The sequence below is a fragment of the Aotus nancymaae genome, unplaced genomic scaffold (assembly GCF_030222135.1).
Source record: "Aotus nancymaae isolate 86718 unplaced genomic scaffold, 86718_ANA_hifiasm-v0.15.2.pri h1tg000049l, whole genome shotgun sequence".
Lineage (NCBI taxonomy): Eukaryota > Metazoa > Chordata > Mammalia > Primates > Aotidae > Aotus > Aotus nancymaae.
In genome coordinates this window covers 33,478,814-33,503,351 of record NW_026988463.1, presented here as the reverse complement: position 1 = coordinate 33,503,351, position 24,538 = coordinate 33,478,814, and the positions used below count along the sequence as shown (strand labels likewise).

The window sequence follows — 24,538 nt, the reverse complement described above, 5'->3', positions numbered from 1 at the left end:
CCCGCCATGGCTCTGAGGCGCGTCCTGTCCGCCCTGCGCCCCGGCATTCCCCGCCTCGCCCCGCTGTCCACGGCGCCGGCCTCCCGCGAGGAGTCCGCCGCGGGCCCGGGGCCGGTGCCAGGACGTGGGTCGGCCGAGGCGGTGCGGCCGCCGGTGCCCACCGTGGACTTCGGCAACACGCAGGAGGCGTACCGCAGCCGGCGCACCTGGGAGTTGGTGCGCAGCCTGCTGGTGCTGCGTTTGTGCGCCTGGCCCGCGCTGCTGGCGCGCCACGAGCAGGTGCGTGAGTTGCAGGCGGGGGCGCGGGGTGCAGGCGGGGGCGCGGGGCTCCTGCCCCTCTCGGGAGCCCTTAAGGAGCTTCCTGGCCTGGAGCGAGGGAAGCCCGGAAGGGAGATGTTTCCTGCAGTCCCTTTCGGACCTCGCGAATTTTCCTGCTTGTCGAAGTCTCCCAACTAAAAACAATGATCGTTTTAATATTTACGATATATACCGCCTGTGGGAACAGAGTCCCTTGGAATTAAAAATGGAGTATCATTCATGTTGCCACAAGAAAAGTTTGGTGTAGGGCTCCTAGCCCGGGACCCTAGAGTCCCCTCCCCGGGACCTAGCGGCTTCCCAGACGCAGCCACTCTGAGCACAGTGTGTTGGGGGAAAATGGGAAGCCACACAGACGCCCAGCTTTGATCTCGCCCATGGTAACTTTAAAAAGTGTGAGGGCTTTCCTGGGGCAACAAGCAGAACACTGTTTCAGCCACATCAGTCTAGGGGTATTAGAGATGACTGTTGTTTCAAGGTGACCCTGGGAAGAGTTTGCAAATTCCATTTGTTGGCGCCGGGGGGTTGTGTTGATTTCTCAGGTGAGACTGCGGAGATCGGGGGCTGCACCCCTGGCCTCACACTGCGGAGGGCAGTGTGAGATGAGAAGCACCGAGCCACACCTGCAGGTTAGGTGAGGGCTCGGCAGGTGGGAGGTGAGGGCAGAGGTCCACGAAATCAGAGTCAGATGCTGTTGGCCCAAATCCCATGGGGAGCATCAGGGTCAGCGTAGGATCAGTGGTGGCGGGAGGGTGGAGGGAGGATGGTAGAGGAAGAAGGAGCTGAACTGGGCAGGTGGAGGCCTCTGGGAAGCCATTGCTGTGCTTGTGCACATAAAAGTGCCTTAAGGTCAAGCTGTGGCCTTGGAGAGCCCAGGCCAAGGGGACAGGAGGGCGAGAAGGGACATCCCAGGTAGAGGAACTGGCAGGGGGAGGGACAGCAATGTGGAGGCTTTGGGGAGTGCCCACATCTAAGTGGCATCTAGAAAGAGCAGCCAGTGCTGATGATATTGCAATTGGAGGAGGAGGCATTGGGGCAGGAATGCCAGGGGAGGGAGTGGCCAGCCATAGGTCCCAGCCCAAGGGAAGGACGGGCAACCTAGGTAGCAGCTGGGTGGGGCAGACCAGTCATACAGAAGCCACGCCCACCTTTTGGCCGGGATGGAGGTGGGGCTTGGAACGTGCCAGGTCAGGTTTCTCGAGGCACAGCACTACGCTTTCTTGTCTAGATTCAAGAGCAGTTGCTGCATTGAGAAGCCAGCAGAGTTGGTTGTGGGATTTGGTGCCCAGTCGTCTGAGGGGAATGCCAGGTGCTGTTCCGTGACCATGGGAGGGACGTGTTGGCTCCACTGTCCCTTAGGTGCCTTCCTGAGGCAAGTGCCAGGCCTCAGGAATGGTGCTGTGGGTACCTGAAGGAGGCAGGGCGTCCAGAGATAACTTCTCTCAGGCTTCCCTAGGGTCCTGCCTGTGCCCTGGGAAGCCCCTCCGTGAGGTCTGTGCTGTTTTCTTGCTAGTGGTCCCATGGGTGTCAGCAGCCTCAGCACTGGAAGAAGGCAGAGGCCAGGTTCTGGGCTTGTGAGCTGCTCACTAAAACCTGGTCCTTGGGCAGGCCAGAGGGTGGTCTTTCCCTCACCCTCTGGGCTGTGGGGAGATTCCTCCTGCTGAGCTAGCACAGGTCTGTGAGGCCCCGGGGCAGAGGGGCCATCACATCTGCCACAGGAGTGTCAGGTTGCAGGAGCTGAGCTTTGAGCTGCTGACTTGGATGGCGACAGCGTTGGGGCCTCCCCTTGCCTGAAAGCACAACTTTTTGAGGGGTTTTAGGTCCCAGGTTTTCCACAACAACCACACTGAGCTGCCCCCTCACAGAAGGGGCAGGACCCATGGTGACAGTGGTTCCCTGAGTGGGGGGAGGGGAGAGAAGCGGCTCTACTGAGGAAGGAGACCCAGGCATCTAGGATCACCTCCCCCTTGACCTCCACACTGCATTTCAATAGAAGAAAAGCCTGGCTGACTGGCGCCTCCTAAATCACCTTCCTGTAAATAGCAGGCATGGTTGGGGGAATCTCTCCCACAGACACTGGTTTTTTTGTTGTTTTTTCTTTTAAGGATGGGGTTTCACCATGATGGCCAGGCTGGTCTCGAATTCCTGACCTCAGGTGATCCACCCACCTCGGCCTCCCAAAGTGCTAGGATTACAGGTGTGAGCCACCGCGCCCGGCCACACTGTTTTTACTTAAACAAGATCAAACCCCTACCCAACTCCTCCATCGGAGACCAGAAACCCTTTCACATGTAATTCCTAAAACTGTAAACCCAAGACCCTTTCACTTGTTGTTTCTAAGGCTGTAAACCTAAGATCCTTTCACGTGTAATATCTAGAGTGTGAGCCTATATAAAGGCAGAGCTTCTCTTTGTTAGGGGAGCTTGGCCGTTTGGGCAAAACATAAAGCCTTGCTCCCGGGCCGTAATAATAAAACCCCTTCCTTTTTTAGTTTGGTGTCGGAGAGGTCTGTTTTCTGAGGCAGCTCTTGCTTCATTACCGGTGCTGCTCTGCACACATCCGCTTGAGTCTTTGGCAGGCGATACAATTGTTACTGGTGCAAGTTTCTAAATCCTCGAAAGATCTCCCCACCTGGAGAAGATGTGGGGCTGCCGTGGTCTCAGGTCGTGCCATATGGGGGCATCAGTGACACCAGGATGGTGTTAAAGTGGTTGCTTTGTTCTGGAGTCAGCTTTAAAATTGCAAGCCCTAGGTTGGGCATGGTGGTTCATGCCTGTAATTCCAGCACTTTAGGAGGACAAGGCAGGAGGGTCACTTGAGGCCAGGAGTTCATGACCAGCGTGAGCAACATTGTGAAACCCTGTCTCTACAAAACATTTTTAAAAGTTATCTGAGGCCGGGTGGTGCCGTGGCTCACGCCTGTAATCCCAGCATTTTGGGAAGTCAAAGCGGAGGGATCACCTGAGGTCAAGAGTTCAAGACCAGCCAGCCCAACATGGTGAAACCCCATGTCTACTAAAAATACACAAACTAGCCAGGCATGGGGGTGTGCGCCTGTAATCCTCGCCACTCGCGAGACTGAGGCAGGAGAAGCGCTTGAATCCAGGAGGTGGAGGTTTCAGTAAGCCAAGATCGAGGCATTGCATTTTAGCCTGGATAACAAGAGCACAACTCTGCCTCAAAAAAAAAAAAAAAAAAAAAAAGTTAGCTGGGCGTGGTGGTGCATGCCTATAGTTGCAACTACTCTGGAGGCTGAGACAGGAGTTTCGCTTGAGCCCAGGAGTGAGACCCTGCCTCTAAAAAAATAAATAAACTTGGCAGCCCTGCCTGTGTGCTTCTGCAGCCCTGTGCAGTCCCACAGCCCCCTATCTTTGTGAGGAAGCATCCCTGGAGCCAGTGCAGCCTGGCTCCCGCCCCTTCACTTGGAGCTGGCTGTGTAGAGGTGAGCAGTTAGGTAGAGGGAGACTGCATGGCCCTGTGTGGCAATTGTGCCGGCCCCTGCAGCGGACAGCTGCCACCTTCCCTCCTGTTGTGTTTCTGATGGTTCAGAGTGGACGTGACTGAGCCAAGTGATGGTTTTCAGGTCCCCCGTTCCCCTATCTGCCACTTGGGTGATCTTTGATATGTTTCAGACCCGTCCTGTCCTCCCAGCTCTCCCTGGGTGCTGCCTGGCAGGAATGAGGTCAGGCTCAGGCTTAGTGAGAGTCGGAGAACATTGCGTCTCAGATGTCGGCATGCTGGTTTTCCAGTTTCTAATCCTCTTTATAAAATAACAAAATGCAGTAAAGTCAGATTCTGCATGGAGGATGCAGGAAGGCAGGGGTGATTGCCTGGGAAACCCTGGTCCTTGGGGCTGCCCATGGCGTGCCCAGGGGTGAAGGTCAGGAGGTGTCTCCATGGGGCACCAATGTTGAGGGTAAGGCGGGGTGGGGGTGGGCCATGCCTGCCTGTGGGCCTGAGTGTGGGTGCTCAGGGGTGGCTTGGGCTGGCTTGGGGGTAACAGTGTTTGACTTGCTAATGCTTTTGCTTAGACTAGAAGTTCCTGAAACTATGGTATCAAGAGATGCTCCCCACAAAAAAGGAGTTCAAGTATCCATCGGGTTTGAGAAATCCCAGGCTCTTCCTGTGTTGGGGCTGATTAGCAGGGGCGGCAGACACAGGGTGGAGGTGTGCTTCTGAGCATCGCACTCAGCCCTCCTCTCCCAGCAGCCTCTCGTCCCTGTCCTTCCTGCCCTGGCTCTCCCCTGTGCTGGAGCTCCCCCAGTTCTCCGTGTCATCTCCTCACCTTGGTAAGCCCCACTTCTGGATCTAGGTTAGTAAATACCCCTGGCCTACCCTGCAGGCACTGCCCCATCCCCCTGTCCTGAGTCATAGCAGAGTCCCTCCTTTCCCTTTGGGGTTCCTTTACCACCAGGTTGTGAGATTCTGGTTGGTTTCCTTTGGTTGTTTCCAGTCCATAAAAGGTGCTTAGTGCGCTTAGTGCATGGCAGCTTGGGACATCCAAATGAGCGATGTGGCAAAATGTGATTGGAGGAGACAGCCGAGCAGTTCCTGGGCAGTGTCTTCCTCAGGGGCACGTCCGTCAGAGTGGCTGGTCAGCCCCAGATGACCCTGAAGAGCCCATGGGTTACAGGGTGGGCGTCATCTCACAGGCCCTGTGGACGGTCACCTAGCTCATTGTCCTTGTCGCCAGGGCATGCCTCCCTCAAGCTGGGCGCAGACCCAGCCTGAGTTTCACACGTTTGTTATTTAGCATCCATTTGGGGCTGCCTGCGTGTCAGTCACACTGTTTTAGGGACTTTGGATAAGAGAAAACAAAACATTGAAAAATCTGGGCACTCAAGTACTGGAAAGTCAGGTTAGATTCTCCTTGGCAGCGGAGAATGGTCTCAAAATGCCCGCTGCTGTCCCCAGGGAGGCTGGCCATTCTGCTTTTTATCTGCCAAGTGGTGGTCAGGCACCCAGTTTGTGCTGCTGGAGTGATCCATGAGTGGGCCCGTGAAGGGGCAGAGTCCAGGTAAGAACAGTGTACTCAGGCAAGCAGGCAGCACCTCCTGTGGTCTCTCTGCCCTGGATGGGAACTGGAGTGATAGACAGAGTGGAGAAGCAGGCAGCTTTGGGTGGTCTTCACCATGAAGTCAACACTGAAAGACCAGTCACCAAGAGAACCGTATCAAGACCCCATGGCTGGGGTTATATGTTGTGGTCGGGGATGAGCAGAGGTGCCCTGCTGGGGAAGGGAAGTTCAGGCAGCCCAGGACAGCGGCTTCCCTTTGCCTTTCAGCTGCTGTATGTTGCCAGGAAACTTCTAGGTGAGAGGCTATTCAACAAGCTGATGAAGATGACCTTCTATGGGCACTTTGTAGCTGGCGAGGACCAGGAGTCCATTCAGCCCTTGATCCGGCACAACAGGGCCTTCGGCGTCAGCACCATCCTGGACTACGGAGTGGAGGAGGACCTGGGCTCCGAGGAGGCTGAGCACAGGGAAATGGAGTAAGACCTGCTGGGTGTCTGCGGGTGCTCTGATGATGACCCCGGAGCACCCAGTGGGAGTGGCTGGGGCGTGTCCAGCTGCTGGGCTTCAGCCTCAGCTGGGCGGAGGCCAAGGCTTGGTCAGCCCAAATACTGACGACCCTCCTGGGTTCTGCCTGGAGTTCTTGCATTTTTGCTTCATGTGGATGACAGCTCTGGGCTTTCATGGGAGGTCTGGTGTGTGTGAGGCCTGAGGAGGCTGAGCACAGAATGACCCTTGGCCTTATCTAGCCCACTGCCTGGCGGGGCAGAGGCACCAGCACATGAACCAAGCATTTTGAAAAGAATGGTTGATCTTGCCTGATCTCCCATGAACCAGGCACTGCTCCAAGAAGCAGAGGGCAACATGGTCTGGTTGTTCTGCCCTGATGCCCAGGAGGGCAGGTCAGGGTGGTACCAACCACCCTCTACACGCACTGTCCAGTGAAGAGGTTCTGTATCAGGTTAGTGACCTCTAGGAGGAGACTCCAGGCTGGCCTGCCACACTGCTCCTGGCTTCACTTCCCTTCTCCACTGGGGCAAGGACCAGACCTGGGAGGTTCCACACCTACAGGGCAGGCTGGGGCCCCTCAAGGGTCAGGCAGTGGGACCTGCCTGTGGATCAGGAATCCCTGCAGAAGAGAGGCTATGGTGGAGCCTCCTCCATCAGGTCAGCAAATGTTTGTGTAAACAGCCAGATAGCACAGACTCTTAGCCTTGGACCTTCTCTGCCACAATGGCTTCATTCTGGCTTAGGAGGGCCACAGTAATTTCAATTTCATATAATTTTCTTGTGTGACAAAATATTATTCTTGTTTTGTTTTCTTATCCACGATTTTTTAAAAAATACGGTCTTATTCTGTTGCCCAGCCTGGAGTACAGTGGTGCATGGTTCACTGCAGCCTAAGCCTTCTCAGTGATCTTCTCATCTCAGGCACGCACCACCAGACCTGGATAATTTTTAATTTTTTTTTGTAAAGATGAGATCTCCCTATGTCTCCCTATGCATTTGGGTCTCCTGCACTCTGACAGCAGCTGGGCCAGACCCACCTGAGGCTCAGGACAGGCGCTCTGTGGACCTTGTCAGGCCTTGGTGTTTGCTCTGCCCCTCCCGAGGTGGCTGACCTGGGAAGGGGAAGGAAAGGCAGTCGCATGAGGCCTCCAGTCCCAGGAACGGAACGGAATGTCCGTGCCTTGCCTCAGCATGCTGGCCGCCAGCTGCCCAGGGAGGATTGGCCAGGAGAGCCCAGCCCCTGCCTTGTGATTGGCTGTTTTGAAGGTGGGGTTCTCCAGTCCCTGGACCCCACTGTGTTCCTAGCTGGCCCTGTGGGCCTCACAGCTGCCTGGGCCCTTGGCTGCAGCCTTTGCTGAGCTGTCTGTTGAATAACCAATGGCCTGTGTGTCCTCAGGAGTCTGGTGGGGACTTGGTTTCACAATGGGGTTTTCCTCTTCAGGCGCCTCTGGTATGAAGACTCCTTTCCCAGGGTGGTCCTGCCGGGCTTCCTCCCTGCCCTGCAGGCTGAGTGTTTGGAAGTCGGCTGGCCTCCACTCTGCCAGGGGACTGGGCACCTGTGCCCTTAGCCTCAGTCCCTTGCCCTACAAAGGCTGCACCTCTATTGCTGCTGGTGGCTGCTGTCTGCAGGGGCCCTGCTTCAGCTCTGGGAAGTGGGTGGGGTTCTTTCCTGTCCTCACAGGGGTGCGTGGTGAGGACACCCACCCAGCTCTGCTGCTCTGTGCCTTCAGAGGGGCCTGAGCCTTGGGGGTAGAGCTGGGCTTGCAAGCGCTGGTCTGATGTCCACAGTGCAGCATGCCCTGCGTGGCCAGGAGTGACCAGTCACACAGACCCTAGTGCAGGGAACTGCTTAGAGATCTGCCTTCCTAACCTACCTTCCTGTCACAAGGCCCATGGGCTCTGCTCTGGGGAGAGATGCTGAGGTCACGGCCCCAAATTAAGGCCATGTGGGGTGGTGCTGGCCTAACCCTGAGAGGCCCAGGGAGGGTGGAGGCGCCTGAGAGCATAGCAAAGTGAGTCCCAGCAGTGCTCCCAAGAAAGAAGGAGGAGGTGGGAGCTGGAGGTGCAGAAAGGCAGTGCCCACCCAGAGAGGGGTGGGACCATGCTTCCCAGAGGCCAGGGCCCACCCGACCCCAGGAGAGGAGTTCCAGGGGGCCCCCAAGCAGGGTGAGGGCTTGGGGATGGGGCAGGGCCAAGGCATCTTCCCGATGATTGGGCTGTGAGAGGACACCCTAGTGGGTGGATGGGGGCATTGGTCTGGCTGTGCAGGCCCAGGGCTGGCTGGAGGCAGGGTCTGGGCCTTGGTTCCCAGGCTGAGGTAGCTCACTTGGGATATGTGTGCAGTGTGTGTCCTGAGCAAGTGGCTGGGGTGAGGGGCTGGGGAGGCAGGGACTAGGGGAGCTGGGGAGGGGGGTACAGGTAGGAAGGGGCTTGCTGGGCTTCCCTCCAGGGGAGAGTTGGACAAGGGTGGGGCGTGGACCCCCATGCTCTGCTTGTTTCAAACAGGCGTCACGTCACCAGGGACAGCCACCCAGAGCTGAGTTTGGTAGAGGCTGAGGGGGTGGTCAGGGTCTTCCTGCTGTCTCTTGCTTGTCCTCCTCTGCCCCATGTCCCCTTGTCACTCTTCCCTCCTCCGTGTCCTGGGTTGTGGCCACATGTGCGAGCATGTGCCCTTCCATAGACTGGGCCCTGGGTGTGATGAAGGGTGGGGCTTGGAGAGCATGAGGTGGGTCCCGGCTTTAATGAGGCATTGCCATGTGGTCCCCACCTGATCAGGGCCTCATATCCACCAGTTCACCCTTCGTCCTCTAACGTCCCATGACTGCCAGTGCCACGTGCCCCCCTCTTCCCTGTGGGGGCGGCCTTAGCATAGACAATGGGTCCCCCTTGGGGATAGCTTTTGACTGGCTGTACCTGAGCCTCGGAGTGAAGGTCCTGGGGCTGACCTCATGACTGGTCTTGAGGTGCCTAAGCCAGGGGCCCAGGAGCTCCCTGTCTCAGGCAGGGGGTCTTGTGCTGCCTGCCTGTTCCCTAGTCACACGGTGACATTCCACCCTCTTCGGTTACTTCTCTTTGTCAGCACAAGGCAGTCAGAGCATATCTGCCTGCCAGCTCCCATCCCTGGGCTATAGCTTCAGGGGCCCTGGCAGTGTGTGGGGAGTCCCTGGCCCATGTGGGGCTGCCCAGGAGTGGGTGGGAGGGAAGGCCTCCTGGTGGGAGCTCCTGGCCCAGGGCTTGCTCCTTGAACAGCTAGGTGGAAAGTGGGCAGCTGAGACCCCTTGACGTGGAGGCCTCTTGGATGCAGCTCACTGACCACTGCTCTGCCTTTACCCTTCCCAGGACTTGAGGGATACCGTGTCCTTTCCTGTGAGTGTGGGCAGAGCTGCCCCCATGGTTCCAAGCACCTCTAGGGAGCCTCAGGGAAGCTATGGATCCTGCTGGCCATTCAACCGAGCTCTCTCCATGATCACTGACTTCATCAGGCTTTGAATACAAAGTCAGATGGCCCACAGAGCTGCTCCTGGGGCCAGGGAGACAGACCATGGTCACTTTGTCACAGTAGATTTAAGAGCCACTCTTGTTAGCCTGAATGACACAGCACCGAAACCAAGTGCCAGGAAGCAGATTGTGGTCATGAGGAGAAGGAGAAAGAGGGTGTTGACAGTGGCTCTGGCAGGGGTGCGGGGCTGGTTTGGAGGGGAGCCAGGCACCCTAGAGGAGGGAGGGGCTGGTGGGCATGGCGGTGCTGGCCAGGCAGGAATGGAAGGCATCTGCAGGAAGGACAGGGGCTTGGCTGAGCAGAGCGTGGCCAGCCTCGTTGAGGGCAGCCTGCATCCTGGCCTCACTGGTCTCATGGTGCCCAAGCCAGGGGCCCAGGCCCAGGACTTTTGGCATTACTAGGAAGTGACGGGAACCTGGAGTGGGGTGGTGGTAAACAAGATGAGATGGTAAGATCTGTCTTCACGTTAAAGGAATTTTTCTGGTTCTTGCTTGGGAAAGAAGTGCCAGGGGCAAGAATGCTGCAGGAGGGCCAGCCTGGAGGACAGGGCAGGACTGCAGGGCCGGCTGTGCAGGGCAGGATCTGGCGCTTGCATCAGTGGTGCCTGGAGACCCTGGCTCTGGGGCGGAGGCCTGAGGAAGGGGGCCTCGCTGGGGATTTGGGGACCTCTGTGTGCTTGTGCCTTCCAGCCTCCGTTCCTCTCAGCCCTGGCTGGCTGTCTTGGAACCAGGAATGCTCCTGTACTTGGGGCCAGCTCTGGGCTGTTCAGAGAACTCAGGCATATCCTTTGGATTTCTCCACCCACAAGGAGCCCCAGGCTCCTGAGACCTTAGGACACAACAGCCCATAAACTGCTGCCCCTCCCTGGCCCAAGTGTTCCCCCCCAGGATAGGGTGGCAGCCTGCCCTTAGAACCTGCCCTCCCCTGGGGTTGTGGTGAGGCCCTCCAGGCAGCCTCAGTGAGAACTTGCCTGTGTCTGGGGCCCAGATGCTGTGACCCTGACCTTTGCCCTCCCTCTCCTTCCCACAGGTCCTGCACCTCAGCTGCAGAGAGGGATGGCAGGGGTGAGTGAGAGGCCTCCTTGCATGAACAGATGCCCTCCCCAACCTGCACACCGCCTGGTGGCTCAGGAGGGTCTAGGCTGGGGCACAAGTTGGTACCCGGGTTCCTATGTCCAGGGCACCTGCCCTGTTGCTCTGGGCTCTGACATACTTGCAAGCATCTGAAGAGAGACGCCCTGCTTCTTTTTCACAACCTCCTGGGGGACCCAGGCCTTTGTTAAGGAGGCTTTGCCATCCTGGCCTCATGAGGAGGCTTAGCCAGGGGGACACAGCACTCCAGGTGGAAGAGCCTGGTGCAGAGAGGAGGGTGGGCTTGGGGATGGGAGTTATGGGGCAGTGCAGTGCTGGGGCCAAGCTGGCAAGGCCACTGCCCTTGGGGCCCTCCTAAGGGCAGGGGCTCTGGGACATTGGCATGTCGGTGCTGGGGTGGGTGTTTGAAGTTGTGCCCAGGCTGTGCATTCGCCATTCCAGGCACGAATAAGCTGGAGAAGCAATACCAGGCCCACCGGGCCTTTGGGGACCACAGGGATGGCGTCATCAGTGCCCGCACTTACTTCTATGCCAACGAAGCCAAGTGCGACAGCCACATGGAGACATTATTGCGCTGCATCGAGGCCTTAGGTGGGGCCTTCTCTTTGCTAGCTATACCCCTGCCATGCCCTGGCCTGGGCAGACCCCTGGGCTCATGGAGGTGCTGGTGGGTGAATGCCAAGCTGGCACAGGAGCCAGAGGGCTGGGTTCCGGTCTCACTTGGGTTCCACACTGTTCAGCCCCTTCCTGAGGGACCCCGCTGTCTCCAAGAAGGCACCTCCTGCCCCCGCCCAAGCCCCCTGTTCCCTGACCCTGCCTCATGCTCCCCACCCTTCTCCCTGACTCAGGGTCAGGACCAGGAGCTTCAGGAAGTTGGTCCACATTAGCTGTGGAGCCACCCTTAGCCCAGGGTGGAGATTCCGTTCAGGGAGCTGGTGCCGCACCTTCTGCCTGTGAATCCCTCCCTGACCCCAACCCTGGGGGCCAGAAGTGGGGGGAACAACTGCTTCCAGGGCGAGAGAAGCCAGAGGTCACCAAGGCCCAGTGTCCTTCAGTGTTAGAGATACACCTGACTCTGCATAGCCCCATGCTGGCCCCAGCAGCCCTCCATCAGGGCAGCGGGTCCCAGGCCTGTTGTGTTCTTTTTTTCCCCAAATGAAACTGGGTCTTGCTCTGTCACCCACGCTAGAGTGCAGTGGTGTGATCATAGCTGACTGCAGTCTAGACCTCCTGGGCTCAAGCCATGCTCTTACCTCAGCCTCTTGAGTGGCTGGGTCTACAGGTGCACGTTGCCACACCTGGCTATGTTTTTTTGTTTAATTTTTGTAAGGAGGTTTCACGGCCCGGCATGGTGGTTCATGCCTGTAATCCCAGCACTTTTTTGTGGCCGAAGTGTGTGGACTGCCTGAGCTCAGGAGTTTGAGAGCAGCCCAGGCAACATGGTGAAACCCTGTCTCTACTAAAATACAAAAAATAAGCTGAGTGTGGTGGTATGCGCCTATAATCCCAGCTACTCCGGGTGCTGAGACAGGAGAATCGCTTGAACCTGGGAGGCGGAGGTTGCAGTGAGCCGAGATAGCACCACTGCACTCCAGCCTGGGCAACAGAGCGAGACTCCATCTCAAAAAAGAAAAAAAAGATGAGGTTTCAATATGTTGCCCTTGCTGGCCTGGAGCTCCTGGGCTCAAGTGATCGGCCTGCCTTGGCCTCCCAAAGTGCTGTGTTTATATTTTTTGTAGAGATGGTGTTTTGCTGTGTTGTCCAGGCTGGTCTCAAACTCCTGGGCTCAAGCGAACCTTTCACTTTGGCCTCCCAAAGTGCTGGGATTACAGGCGCATGCCACTGCATCTGGCCTTTCTGAGCAGTGCTCGGAAGCCACGTCCTGACTGGGGCGGGGGTCAGAGTGGCCAGCTGAATCCTGGGCCATCAGGGTGAGGGGTGTCTTCTCCTCGCCCATTTCGTGTTCTGCCGGGGCAGACGGAAGGAGAAGGCCCTGCAGAAGCAGATGCTCCTTTGGGGTGGTGGTAAACACGATGAGATGGTAAGATCTCCGTTCGCTTTAAAGGAATATTTCTGGTGTTGCTTGGAAAGAAGTGTCAGTGGCAAGAATGCTGCAGGAGGGCTGGCCTGGAGGACAGGGTGGGACTGCAGGGCCTGCTGCTTGCGGAGGGGGGCATGAGCCTGCTCTTGCATCAGAGCTTCCTGGGAGAGCCCGGCTCTGGGGCAGAGGCCTGAGCAAGACGGCCTCGCTGGGATGTTTCTGTCTTAGCTATGCTTGGTGTTTCTGGGTCCTGTGACCCAGGTGTGAGCAGCCTGTGGTGCTGGTGTCACAGGGGGGAAACTGAGGCAGGAACCCCATGGGGGCTGCTCGGCAGGGGACAGGCAGCTCCTGTGCCCACCGCTGTCCCGCACCTGCATGGCAAACACAAACCCCGCTACGGAGCCTCCTCCTATCTCCACAGGGCCTCTGGAGCGCCATGTGTGAGGCCTTCATGGGCGGTATGGGGTGGTGCCAGGAGCCTGCTGCGGGCTGGCCAGGCCCCAGCCCTCCCAGTCCCACCCTGTGCTGCCTCCCTGCACCTCTCAGGGCCCTCAAGGCTTTCCCTGTGACTTCTGACAGGTGCAGCCAGCGATGACGGCTTCTTAGCCATTAAGCTCACGCTACTGGGGAGACCCCAGTTTCTGGTAAGGGCTGTAACCTTTCACCTGTAGAGTCTGGCGTTGGGCGAGTCCTCAGGGCAGCTGTGGGAATCCACTAAAAGCACAGGTGCCTGTGCCTTAGAGGCCTGAGCTGGCCACAGGGGCTGTGTGGGGGGACTGGGGCAGGTAGCAGGTGTGTGCAGATGGCATTCAGGCCTGAATTTGCAGCAGCAGTTCTCAGACGTGCTGACCAAGTGGAGATGCTTCTTTCACCAAATGGCTGCGGAGCAAGGGCAGGCGGGCCTGGCTGCCATGGACACCAAGCTGGAGGTGGCAGTGCTGCAGGTGGGACAGCCCCCCTTGTCCTTTCCTGGGGCTTGTGAGGGCGCGAGCACTGTGGGGGCCCACAGTGAGGGATGGCGGGCAGTGGTCTGAGGTGGTTCTGGGAACTCATCCAGGGCATAGGGCTCACTCCGCAGCTCCTGGGGTTGGCTTGGGGAGGAAGAGGAGGTCTGAGGGACTCTGAACAGAGAGAGGAGATGTTGGCAGGAGGGCTGGGGAGCCAGCTGGGCAGGGAGTGGGCGTGCATCAGCATCAGGGCGGGAATAGACCTGTCTTTGCAGTAGAAAGAAACCAGAAATGGATCCCATTCTCGCTAACAATGAATAAAGCCAAACATGGCACCAGAGGCCAATGGGTTGGAGGAAGGATAAAATGTGAGTGAATGGGACTGATCCAGGCCTTCTCACTTCTCAAGGAAAGCATCGCAAAGATGAGCATCGCATCCAGGGCTGAGATTGAGGACTGGTTCACAGCAGAGACCCTGGGAGTGTCTGGGTGAGAGCAGCCCCCAGGCCGAGAGGACGTGACCATCAGCCATGGTTCCAGCAGAGCCCCAGCGGCATCTTCCAGTCCTGGCTGCCCTACCTGAGAGGGTGGGCCTTGGGGATGACAGTGCTGAAGGAACTGCTTTTCACACAGCGGGAGTTGACGGCCTTAGGAGTCCCGGAGGCTGGGGCTGGGCTGTGGAGGGTAGACATAGGGCCAGCAGAGACCCCAGAGAGGGCTCCTTCTAGAATTATCTGGGTCTAGAGCACAGGTGTCACTCTCAGCCCTCCCTGGAGCTCACGCTGGCAGGTGAAGGGTCAGAGCCCCACATCCCATCCTGTGGGCCAGGGACAGGGCCCCCAGTTGAAGTGGGGAGGTGATGGGGTGGGGCAGTAGTGAGCCATCCCCTCACACACTGCCAGGCTTGCCCACTGTGTCCGCCCTGGTTCCCTGTAGCTATGTCCGCCTCTGGCCTGGCTGCCTCTGCTTGGCCTCTCCACAAGCTCAAAACAGCCCTAGTGTACTCAGTGTTTTCATAGCTGCCTAGATGCAGGACTGTTTGTGTTTTAGTTTTACATTTTTTAAATGAATGTATTTTTCATAGAGACCAGGTCTCACCATGTTGCCCAGGCTGGTTTCAAACTCCTGGGCTCAAGGGATCTGCCCACCATAGCCTCCCAAAGTGCTGGGATTACAAGTTTGAGCCACTGCATGCCACTGATTTGAAATTTTTAAACGGATAACAATATTTACATTTTCTCTGTCTTTTAAAAATGCACACCGAGGTGGGTTTTGTGGTGGTTGGTGAACGGACTGGTTTGGGCCTGGATCCTCCACCAGACCCTAGCACCCACAGGTGGGGTCACCCACTCTGCTGACGTGCCTCCTCCCACAGCACCGTGGACCTGCTAGACTGGAGCAGCCTCATCGACAGCAGGACCAAGCTCTCTAAGCACCTGATGGTCCCTAATGCACAGGTAACACCTCTGCTCCTCCGTGAGGCCCAGCTCAGCAGGGCGCTGAGCTAAGAAGGGAACTCAGCGTGCCCCAAGTGTCTCCTGTTGCCCACCCTGGGGATGTAATATGACCAAGGTCACTACACACTATGGCCCCACAGAGCCCCTATGGTCCACGGGGAAGAAGACAAACCCACTAATGTCCACAGGATTGGTGGGACAGAGACCCATGCAGAGCCTTAAGGTACCACAAGGAGAGGGTGTCTGCGGGCTTTCCCTAAGTCATCTGTCCTTGTGCATCAGGTCACCCCAAACTTCAGAGGCCTGAGATGGCAACAGTCACTCTGCTTCTCCCTCGTGGTTCTGGGGTTGACAGGACTCGGCTGGGCAGTCCTCCCTTGGGGTCTCCTGGGTAGCAGTACTCACAGAGTAGTGGGCCTGGGTCCTGGTGGAGGCACCCATTTACATGTCTGGAAGTTGGTGCTGGCTGTGGCTTGGGCTTTCTCTCAACATGGCAGCTGGGTTCTAAAGGCTGGTGTCCCCTGAGACGTGAGAGCCAGGCAGATGCTGGGTTGCCTTTTCCTGCCTCGCCTCAGGAGTCACACGGTGTTTTTCTGCCAAGTTCTTCTAACCATTTGTTAGAAGCATGTCACCAGGCCAGCCTGTATGCTGGGGGGAGAGGAATGAGACTTCTCTGCCTGTGGGAGGGGGCCCAGGAACTGGCAGACTGCTTGAAAGAACAACCTAAGCGGGGACTGGAAGAAAGAATAGCATCACCTTCAGAAGACACTCTGCAGAGGCAGCTTTCCATGACACATCTAGCCCCGGTCCACTAAGGGCCCAGCCTCAAACTTAGAGCTCCCGACCCAGAGCCTCGGGGTGCAGTATGTACAGTGCAGCCATGCACCAAGGCCGCCAGCTGTCGGAGATGTTAGCATGGTGTAGCAAGGGATCGAGAGGTACTGTTTGTGCCCAGTGAGACAAGGCTGCTGGGGCCAGCAAAGGGGTGAGTGATAGGCCCAGTCCTGCAGGGACACTGCGGGATGGGTCCCCATGGCCTCTGAGCACCAGCTCCTTGAAGACCTCATCCTGGAGTGTGCCCTGGTCTCCAGCCATGTGTCAGTGAGTGCTGCACAGCCATCCTGTCTGCCTGTAGCCAGGGGTTCTTCCTCCTGGGCCCTCTCCCTGCTCTGGGTGGAGCCCTTCTGTTTGATAATTGGGTGATCCATGTTCACTTCCTCAGTGTCACATGGGAGCTGCAGGGGCCCTCCCACAATGGTGGGGCCTCGGTGGGAACTGGGGAGGCTGTTAGAGTACACGCTTTGGGGTGCAGGCCTGGACTAAGCCTGGGGCCCACTGGCATAGGCACTGAGCTCCATCGTGGCGCCACCAGGCCCCGCGTAGGGCAGAGTGCACTGGCTGGGTTGGGGTTTCCAGGACACTGTGTTGCTGTGTCCCCCTGGCCCTCCCTCCCAGCCCTTCATGGCGGGGTGAGAGGGTTCCCGTGGGTCGGGAACAGTGAGAGAGGTTTAGCCTGGGCCTTGGGGTGGCACTTTCCAGCCCTTGCTGTGGCCTGACTGCGTGCTGTGCTCCTAGACAGGACAGCTGGAGCCCCTGCTGTCCCGGTTTACTGAGGAGGAGGAGCTGCAGATGACGAGGATGCTGCAGCGGATGGACGTCCTGGCCAAGGTGAGCTGCCCTGCTCAGGCAGAGGGCTGGGGCCCTGGGGACCTGGTACTCATGCAGCAGAGGAGGGCACCTGCCTCACTTGAGCAACAGCTGCTCCCCCTCTCCTCCCCTGCGCCTCTCAGAAAGCGACAGAGGTGGGCGTGCGGCTGATGGTGGACGCCGAGCAGACCTACTTCCAGCCGGCCATCAGCCACCTGACGCTAGAGATGCAGCGCAGGTTCAACGTGGAGAGGCCGCTCATCTTCAACACGCACCAGTGCTACCTCAAGGTTGGCTCCCGCCCAGCCCCTGCCTGCCTGGGGGCTTGGAGGCTGGCCACAGGAGGGGTTCCTCTCATCTGAGCTCCATGGTATTTGCCTGGTTCCATGCTGAGCACCTGCCAGGGAGCTTGTGGGATGGAGGAGAGAGTGGGCCATGCCCCCGAGGGGATGTTGGGGTCTTCTGCAGCACAGCTCACTCAGGGCAGACCCCAGGGTCCAGGAAAGAGGCCCTTGGGTGGTGGCCACAGCCAGGCCTGCAGAGGAGGTTGAGGCTAGGGTGACTGCCTCGGAGGAAGAAGAAAGGTCTCTGCCGATGCCTGCTGCCTGCAGCCCCTCCTCTTCTCAGAACCAGCCAAGAGTGTTTAATGAGCAGGAGGAAGATAGTAATCCTTATGAGGATCTACTAGATGTGCCCGGAACCCCCACCTTGGAAGGCTTCATGTGACCGTTTCCTCAAGCTTGTTTTCAGTTGAGCATCCCTCTAAGAACCTGATGAAAGCTTTGGGCCCTTGCCAGAAGGACTCACCCAGGATGTTGCATGTATTCAGGGAGCCCAGGGGTGCTTCGAGGCAGGACCCCCAGCCCAGCCTGAGGGCCCCAGGCTGCTTGACCCTAGCAGGTCCAGAGCTCTCAGGGGTGAGCTTGGTGCCCAGAGGACACAGGGTGGCATGGGGAGGGGTCCAGGTAGGAGCCCGCAGTACACACCCCTCCCATGGCTGGCCTGGGAGTCTAGAGCACGTGATGGCTACTGGTGCCTGGGCTGCCCCCACAGGGCTGTCCACTGGCCACACAGGAGGCTGCAGATGTCCCCACTGCCATTTCCCCTTGGGGACAGAGGTTGGGGGCCTATCCTCAACCACACCTGCTCCAGGTGCCCTAAGCGGCACCTCCCCAGGCAGCTGCTGCCCAGCTCTGGTGACTGCACCTGGGGGCACATGGGCCCAGGAAGGCCCCATCCTGCTGTCACTTGGGCTTGCCCAGGCTCCCTGCAACTTTTGGCCCTGGCCCCACAGGATGCCTATGACAACGTGACCCTGGATGTGGAGCTGTCTCGCCGTGAGGGCTGGTGTTTTGGGTCCAAGCTGGTGCGGGGCGCATACATGGCCCAGGAGCGAGCCTGTGCGGCAGAGATCGGCTATGAGGACCCCATCAACCCCACGTACGAGGCCACCAACGCCATGTACCACAGGTGCGCAGCTCTCCCGCACCTGTCTTCCCAGGGCGGGGTGCCAAGAAACCGGGACTGAGGGAGGGGCTTGGAGAGGCTGCTGGGGCTGGCCGTGTCCCACCCTGCTGAAGCCAGAAGCCCCCAGCAGGAGTGGCAGCCGCGTGTGTCCTGAGGTCAGAACTGATATTTCCTCTGCTTTTGTGTTATGTATTGCTTTTTCAAAAACATTAAGGTTATTCTTTTATAAATATAAAAATGCCAATTGAACAAAGCAAAATCGGCCATGGTTCCCTGAGCCGGCTCCTGCAGACACTTAGATCCAGAGATGTGCATGAGAGCCTGGCCTTCCCTGCCCCGCAGGCTCAGCCTGTTTGCTTTTCAGTTCCCGCAGTGGGATCGCCCGTCAGCTGCTCTGCACCTCCTTTTACTCTCTAGTTCTCTTGGTGATCTTTTCATGTAGCACAGGCCGACCGACCATGGGCTTTTCCTTAGAGGTGTGTGTGCATGTTGCACATGCAGAGACCCCAAGCGTTTCCTGGTTGGCATGTTGTGCCACAGTGCACACATCTGCAGCATTGTTGTTTGTGTTGTACAGTGTGTCCTCTGCCCAATGCGTTTTTCATTTCAAATTCCGTCTGGGTCCCTTTGTGTGGGCTTGCAGAGCGGCACTGTTAACAGCCAGCATGGGGTGCCCAGGGCTGTGTGTCCAGCGTGTTTGATCTTACTGGTTTTCAGTCTCGTGGTTGTCATAGGGACTCGCTGGACATACTGTCACCGTCTGTAGTACACACGGGCTGTCAGGGGTTCTGTGTCGGAGGATGCAGCTGTCCTAGGTTCCCGGAAATGGAATTGCTGGATTAGGGAGAATGTATGCATGGTCAAGCCTGCTGAGTGTCCTCGCTGCAGGAGGCCTATACTGCTCATGCGTCCTGGTGCCCTGGGATGCCCACCCCCACTGCGGCCTATGGACCTGCTTCCTTTTCATTTCCTTGCAGGGCCAAGGGTACACTGCAGGACCCCTCCCCAGAAGCAAAGCTGTGTCTGTCTTGAGACTCATGGGCATGTTTGGGCTGGTCCCGAGTCACGGCACATTAGATGCAGGGATGCTGCTCCCCAATTCTGAGCGAATTGTCTGCCCCAGACGTCATTCACTTGTTCTTGGTTGCTGGTCTTTCTTTTTCATGAGGTGCTGGGAGGGGCAGATGCTGCTCCCATTCCTCCCGATGCTGTGGGCACCCTTGGAAAGAGCCAGCTCACTGGATGGCCCTGCGCCTGGCCTTGGCATCCACCATGTGCAGCTGGTAATGAGAGGCGTAGGCGACCGCAGGCCTGGAACTGGGCTCACATGGCACTCTCCACAGGTGCCTGGACCACGTGTTGGAGGAGCTGAAGCACAATGCCAAGGCCAAGGTGATGGTGGCCACCCACAACGAGGACTCAGTGCGCTTCACGCTGCGCAGGTAGGTGTGCCCCGTCCCGCACTGTCACCCCACCCCGAGCTAGGTGTGCCCCGCCCTGCACTGTCGCCCCACCCCAAGCTAGGTGTGCCCCGCCCTGCACTGTCGCCCCACCCTGAGCTAGGTGTGCCCCGCCCTGCACTGTCACCCCACCCCAAGCTAGGTGTGCCCTGCCCTGCACTGTCGCCCCACCCCGAGCTGTTGGCTCCTGTGGTTGGGGAGAATTGGCAGCAGCGCAGAGCTCAGGGCGGGCAGAGCAACGTGCTGGGTGCAGCTGGGCATTTGTGGGGTAGGTTGGTGAAATGAGCTGGAGGGCAGCTTCAGTGTCCCGCAGGCCTGGGCCTGTTGCTGTTCTGGACATTGCACTGTGAGAGCGCAAAGGCTCTTTGCAGTTCCTTTGGTTTTTAAAAGTAACATTTTATTATTATAATTATTATTAGTTTTTGAGACAGAATGTTGCTGTCACAGGCTGGAGTGCAGTGGCATGGTCTCGGCTCACTGCAATCTCTGCTTCCCAAGTTTAAGCAATTCTTTATGCCTCAGCCTCCCAAGTAGCTGGGATTACAGGTGTGTGCCATCACACCTGGCCAATTTTTTGTATTTTTAGTAGAGATAGGGTTTTACCACGTTGGCCAGGCTGGTTTCAAACTCCTGGCCTCAAGTGATCCTCCCTTCTTGGCCTCCAAAAGTGCTGGAATTACATGTGTGAGTCACTGTACCCAGCCTTTTAGAAACGGATTAAACTTCCAAATTAAAAAATGAAATTTCGGCCGGGCGCGGTGTCTCACGCCTATAATCCCAGCACTTTGGGAGGCCGAGGCGGGTGGATCACGAGGTCAAGAGATCGAGACCATCCTGGTCAACATGGTGAAACCCCGTCTCTACTAAAAATACAAAAAATTAGCTGGGCATGGTGGCACGTGCCTGTAATCCCAGCTACTCAGGAGGCTGAGGCAGAATTGCTTGAACCCAGGAGGTGGAGGTTGCGGTGAGCCGAGATCGCGCCATTGCACTCCAGCCTGGGTAATAAGAGCGAAACTCCGTCTCAAAAAAAAAAAAAAAATGAAATTTCATTAGGGGATTGCATGGCTCCAGAAAGGTACAAATGCAGTGTTGGAATCCAGTCCCTCAGGAGGCCTCCATAGTGCTGCCTCATTTATAAGCAGTTCCCTTCACATTTTTTCTTTCTTTTCTTTTCCTTTTTTTTTTTGAGACAGTGTTGCTCTGTCGACAGACTGGAGTGTAGTGGCGAGATCTTGGCTCACTGCAACCTCCGCCTCCCAGGTTCAAGTGATTCTCCTGCCTCAGCCTCCCTAGTAGCTGGTATTACAGGTGCATGCCACCACACCTAGCTACTTTCTGTATTTTTTGTAGAGATGGGGTTTCACCATGTTGGTCAGGCTGGTCTCGATCTGACCTCAAGTGATCCACCACCTCGGCCTCCCAAAGTGCTAGGATTACAGGTGTGAGCCACTATGCCTGGCCGTTCCCTTAACATTTTAGTACATCTGAAATGCAATGGTTTGTTTTCTCTTTAATTGTTCGTCCCGTGGAGCCCAACTTTGGTAGAATTCTAACAAGTCAAATACAGAAGTTAAGTGAAGTCCGTTTTTGGATATTCCAGTACCGTCACTCTGGTCTTACCTCATGCCTAAGCCCAAGCTATGCCCACAATGGGGGTCCTAGGTCCCCCTCCCCTCCCAGATTTTGTCTTTCCAGGGATGGGACCCCCAGAACCCTTGGGGGCCTGGACAGCAGCCTCGCTGGCTCTCACCTTCCTAGGAGTTGAGCAGGAGCTCCACTCCACAGCAGGTCAGGGTGCCCCAGATCCAGGACTTGAGGCACGAGGGGGCTCCCCAAGGAGCTGTGAAGCCGCAGGGCCAGGGCTGTAGCCAACAGGACACATCCTGGCCCTGCTCGGGGAGCTGACTCACGGCTCGGAAATCATTCAGTGACGTCCACACTTGGCCTCTGTTCATGATGCTGCTGCTTTTTCATGGCCTGAAATGGCAGCACACCATCTTCTGTGTCCCGATCCTCCCCTAATCGTGATAGATGTGTCAGTGATGGGACAGACTCACTTCATCCACATGCACAGGCCTGGTGGCCAGCAGTGCCCAGCACTCGGGAGCTGGTGGTGGGTCCTCTTAGCTTACCATCAGGACTCCCAGCCTCTGGTTGGACTCTCAATGCTGGTGGACTCACAGTCTGACTAGGCATATCACCATCCAACTCTAAAAGGACAGCCTGCCCTCAGCAGGGCTTCCTCTCTCTTCAGCTTCCTCCCCCCGACCCCACCCAGAACCTGTATGTCCTTACTATTTTGCTGTGGCAGTGGCTCCCCCACTGGACACCAATACCACGCCTGAGAGGGTGGACCCCTGCAGGCTTCAGCTCTGTGCTCCTGCTGTGGGTGGCTGGGTAGCTGAGTCTAGAACCTGCCTCCCCTGGGGAAGTGGTTCTAGACTACGGTGGCTGTTCTGTCCTATGCTGGGCCCAGACCACCACACCACCTACCCTCAAACAACCCCAGTCAGCTTTGGCCGAGGAACAAACCAACCCCAAACTTAGAGGCTGGAACAGTGGCGTGTTCCGTGGGCCAGAGGCAGGCTGGATCAGCTGGTGCTTCTGCCGCTGGCCGCGCCCATGTCCCTCCTACACCTGTGACCAGCTGGGGCCGGTGGGACCTAATGACCTCATTCATGGCTGGGGCAGTAAAGGAGACTGTGTCCTGTATCCAGTGTCCCACAGGCCAGCCCAGGCTTGATTGTGTGGTGGGCTCAAGCTTCCAGAAGGCCTGGATAGGGCAAGCCTCTGCTTGTGTCACCTTTGCTACCTCCCTGTTGGCCAAAGTGCCTCATGAGGCCAAGGCCAGATGCCAGGTGGAGTGAGCTGCTGCCCTAAGCTGGGAGGAATGCAGTTACATGGCAGAGGCTGTGCACACCAGCAGGGGAGGGGGCAGCCAGCAGTGGCAGCCTGGCTCTAGGGTTCATGTCCTCAGGTTGAGGAAGGCACAGCTGGAGATCAGGGCAATATGGCAGAGGTGGGTGCCTGCTTTAGCTGGGTGGTCCCAACGCTGGAACCCAGCCCAGGGATGGAGGGAAAGGGCCTATGGCTGATGGGTACTCCGGGAGCTTGAGCTGGGGTGGGTTGGAGGAGGGAGTGGGAAGCACAGCACAGGCCCTGCCAGTCACCCGGGTGATGTGTGAGGAGCAGGCGGAGTGCTGTGCAGACCAGCTAAGTTGGGATACCTGGATATAGGAAGCTGGAGATGAAACTTGAGAACTGTCACTGCATGGAAATTTCAAACCCTGATAATTTTTGTAAAACCCTATAAGGGGTGGTGTCAGGACAGAGTTGATGGCCCCCACCCCCTATCTGAGCAGTGTCACATCTGTAATTTAAGATTTTTTAGTAGCTACGTTAAAAGGGAAAGTGACTCAAGCCTGTAATCCCAGCACTTTGGGAGGCCGAGGCGGGCGGATCATGAGGTCAAGAGATCGAGACCATCCTGGTCAACATGGTGAAACCCCGTCTCTACTAAAAAAATACAAAAATTAGCTGGGCATGGTGGCGCATTCCTGTAATCCCAGCTACTCAGGAGGCTGAGGCAGGAGAATTGCCTGAACCCAGGAGGCGGAGGTTGCAATGAGCCGAGATCGCGCCATTGCACTCCAGCCTGGGTAACAAGAGCGAAACTCCGTCTCAAATTAAAAAAAAAAATAAAAAAATAAAAAATAAAAAAAAAAGGGAAAGTGAATTTCAGTAATACATTTTAATTAACCCAAAATATACAAAATATTACCACTTCAAATTGTATTCAAGTTGCTTTTAGAAAAGCGATGTGGCATTTTGCATTATTTTACAACAAAGTCTCCTAAATCCTGAGTATTTGACACTTGCAACACATCTCAATTCAGAACAGCCACCTTCCAAGGACTTGGGGGCTGGTGGCAGCCGTGTGGGACAGAGCAGCTGTGGGGATGGGGCAGAGGAGTGGGAGGGCAGGGGCTGGAGCCCAGTCACCCCGCAGAACCCTGGAAGGACTTAAGGAAGGGATGGCAGGAGAGCTGAGGAGCTTCCTTGCCCTGTGGGGCAGGCTGCTGGGTGGGTCAGGGCCTCAGGAAGGGCTGCACTTCCAAGAAGGGAGGTGGAGGAGAGGTGAGGGTGGGGATGGCAAGAAGGGGGCCTTGCTGGCTTAGGGCCGAGCCTCCCCAGGGAGAAGAGTTGGGCAGAGCCCATAGCCCAGCCCCACCTCACAGGGGATGAAGTCTGGAGAGTATAGATGGGGACCTGGGGTGGCAGGACAGACTCAGAGCTGGGACAGGGACCCTGTCCTGGAACTGGCCCTCAGCTCCTGGCTTCACCTGCACAGGATGGAGGAGCTGTGCCTGCATCCCGCTGGCCACCAGGTGTATTTTGGCCAGCTGCTAGGCATGTGTGACCAGATCAGTTTCCCGCTGGGTGAGTGGGGCCCTCCCTGGTGTGGTGGGGTGGGGTGCTGGGCCTGGGCCTCATGGCGCATCTCTCCCCCATGCAGGCCAGGCTGGCTACCCCGTGTACAAGTATATGCCCTACGGCCCGGTGATGGATGTGCTGCCCTACCTGTCCCGCCGTGCCCTGGAGAACAGCAGCCTCATGAAGGGAGCCCGTCGAGAGCGGCAGCTGCTGTGGCTGGAGCTCTTGCGGCGGCTCCGAACTGGCAGCGTCTTCCATCGCCTTGCCTAGCACCCTCGAGCCCACCCTCGGCCTCCAGGCACCTCAGCTGTGGCCTCCAGGGATCCTTGTCCCTCCAGGCCATCACCATCCTCACATAGATTCACCTTTTTTCACCCCACACCTCAGAGCTGCTGGATGTGGGCCAGGTGCCTCCTAGCCTCACCCAGGGTGTGGGCCGAATCTGATCCCTGCCTGAGAAAGCTGCTGGGAACTGTCGGGAACTCTCCTTGGATGTGTGGGCCCAAGCCCCTACCTCCGTGACCCGCATGTCCTTGGACCTAGAGGATTGTCTGCCTTCTGCCAGGGCCAGCCCACAGAGCTCAAGCCCCTCAGGGAGCAGTGGCCGGGTTGGGGAAGCCTGCCTGGTCAATAAACCACTGTTCCTGCAACTG

At 57.4% G+C, this 24,538-nt stretch overlaps 1 protein-coding gene across 1 annotated transcript; it reads left to right on the top strand.

Moving 5' to 3' along the window:
* On the top strand, positions 1 to 24,535 carry PRODH (proline dehydrogenase 1). Its single transcript, XM_012454219.3, has 14 exons — positions 1 to 279; positions 5,600 to 5,808; positions 10,368 to 10,402; positions 10,871 to 11,020; positions 13,050 to 13,114; positions 13,298 to 13,414; positions 13,827 to 13,906; positions 14,793 to 14,874; positions 16,450 to 16,542; positions 16,665 to 16,811; positions 17,816 to 17,991; positions 19,332 to 19,430; positions 23,803 to 23,891; positions 23,968 to 24,535. Exons 1-14 carry the CDS (start codon positions 7 to 9, stop codon positions 24,153 to 24,155), a joined length of 1,803 nt encoding a protein of 600 aa, XP_012309642.2. The 5' UTR covers positions 1 to 6; the 3' UTR covers positions 24,156 to 24,535.
* The last annotated feature ends 3 nt before the right edge of the window (positions 24,536 to 24,538 follow it).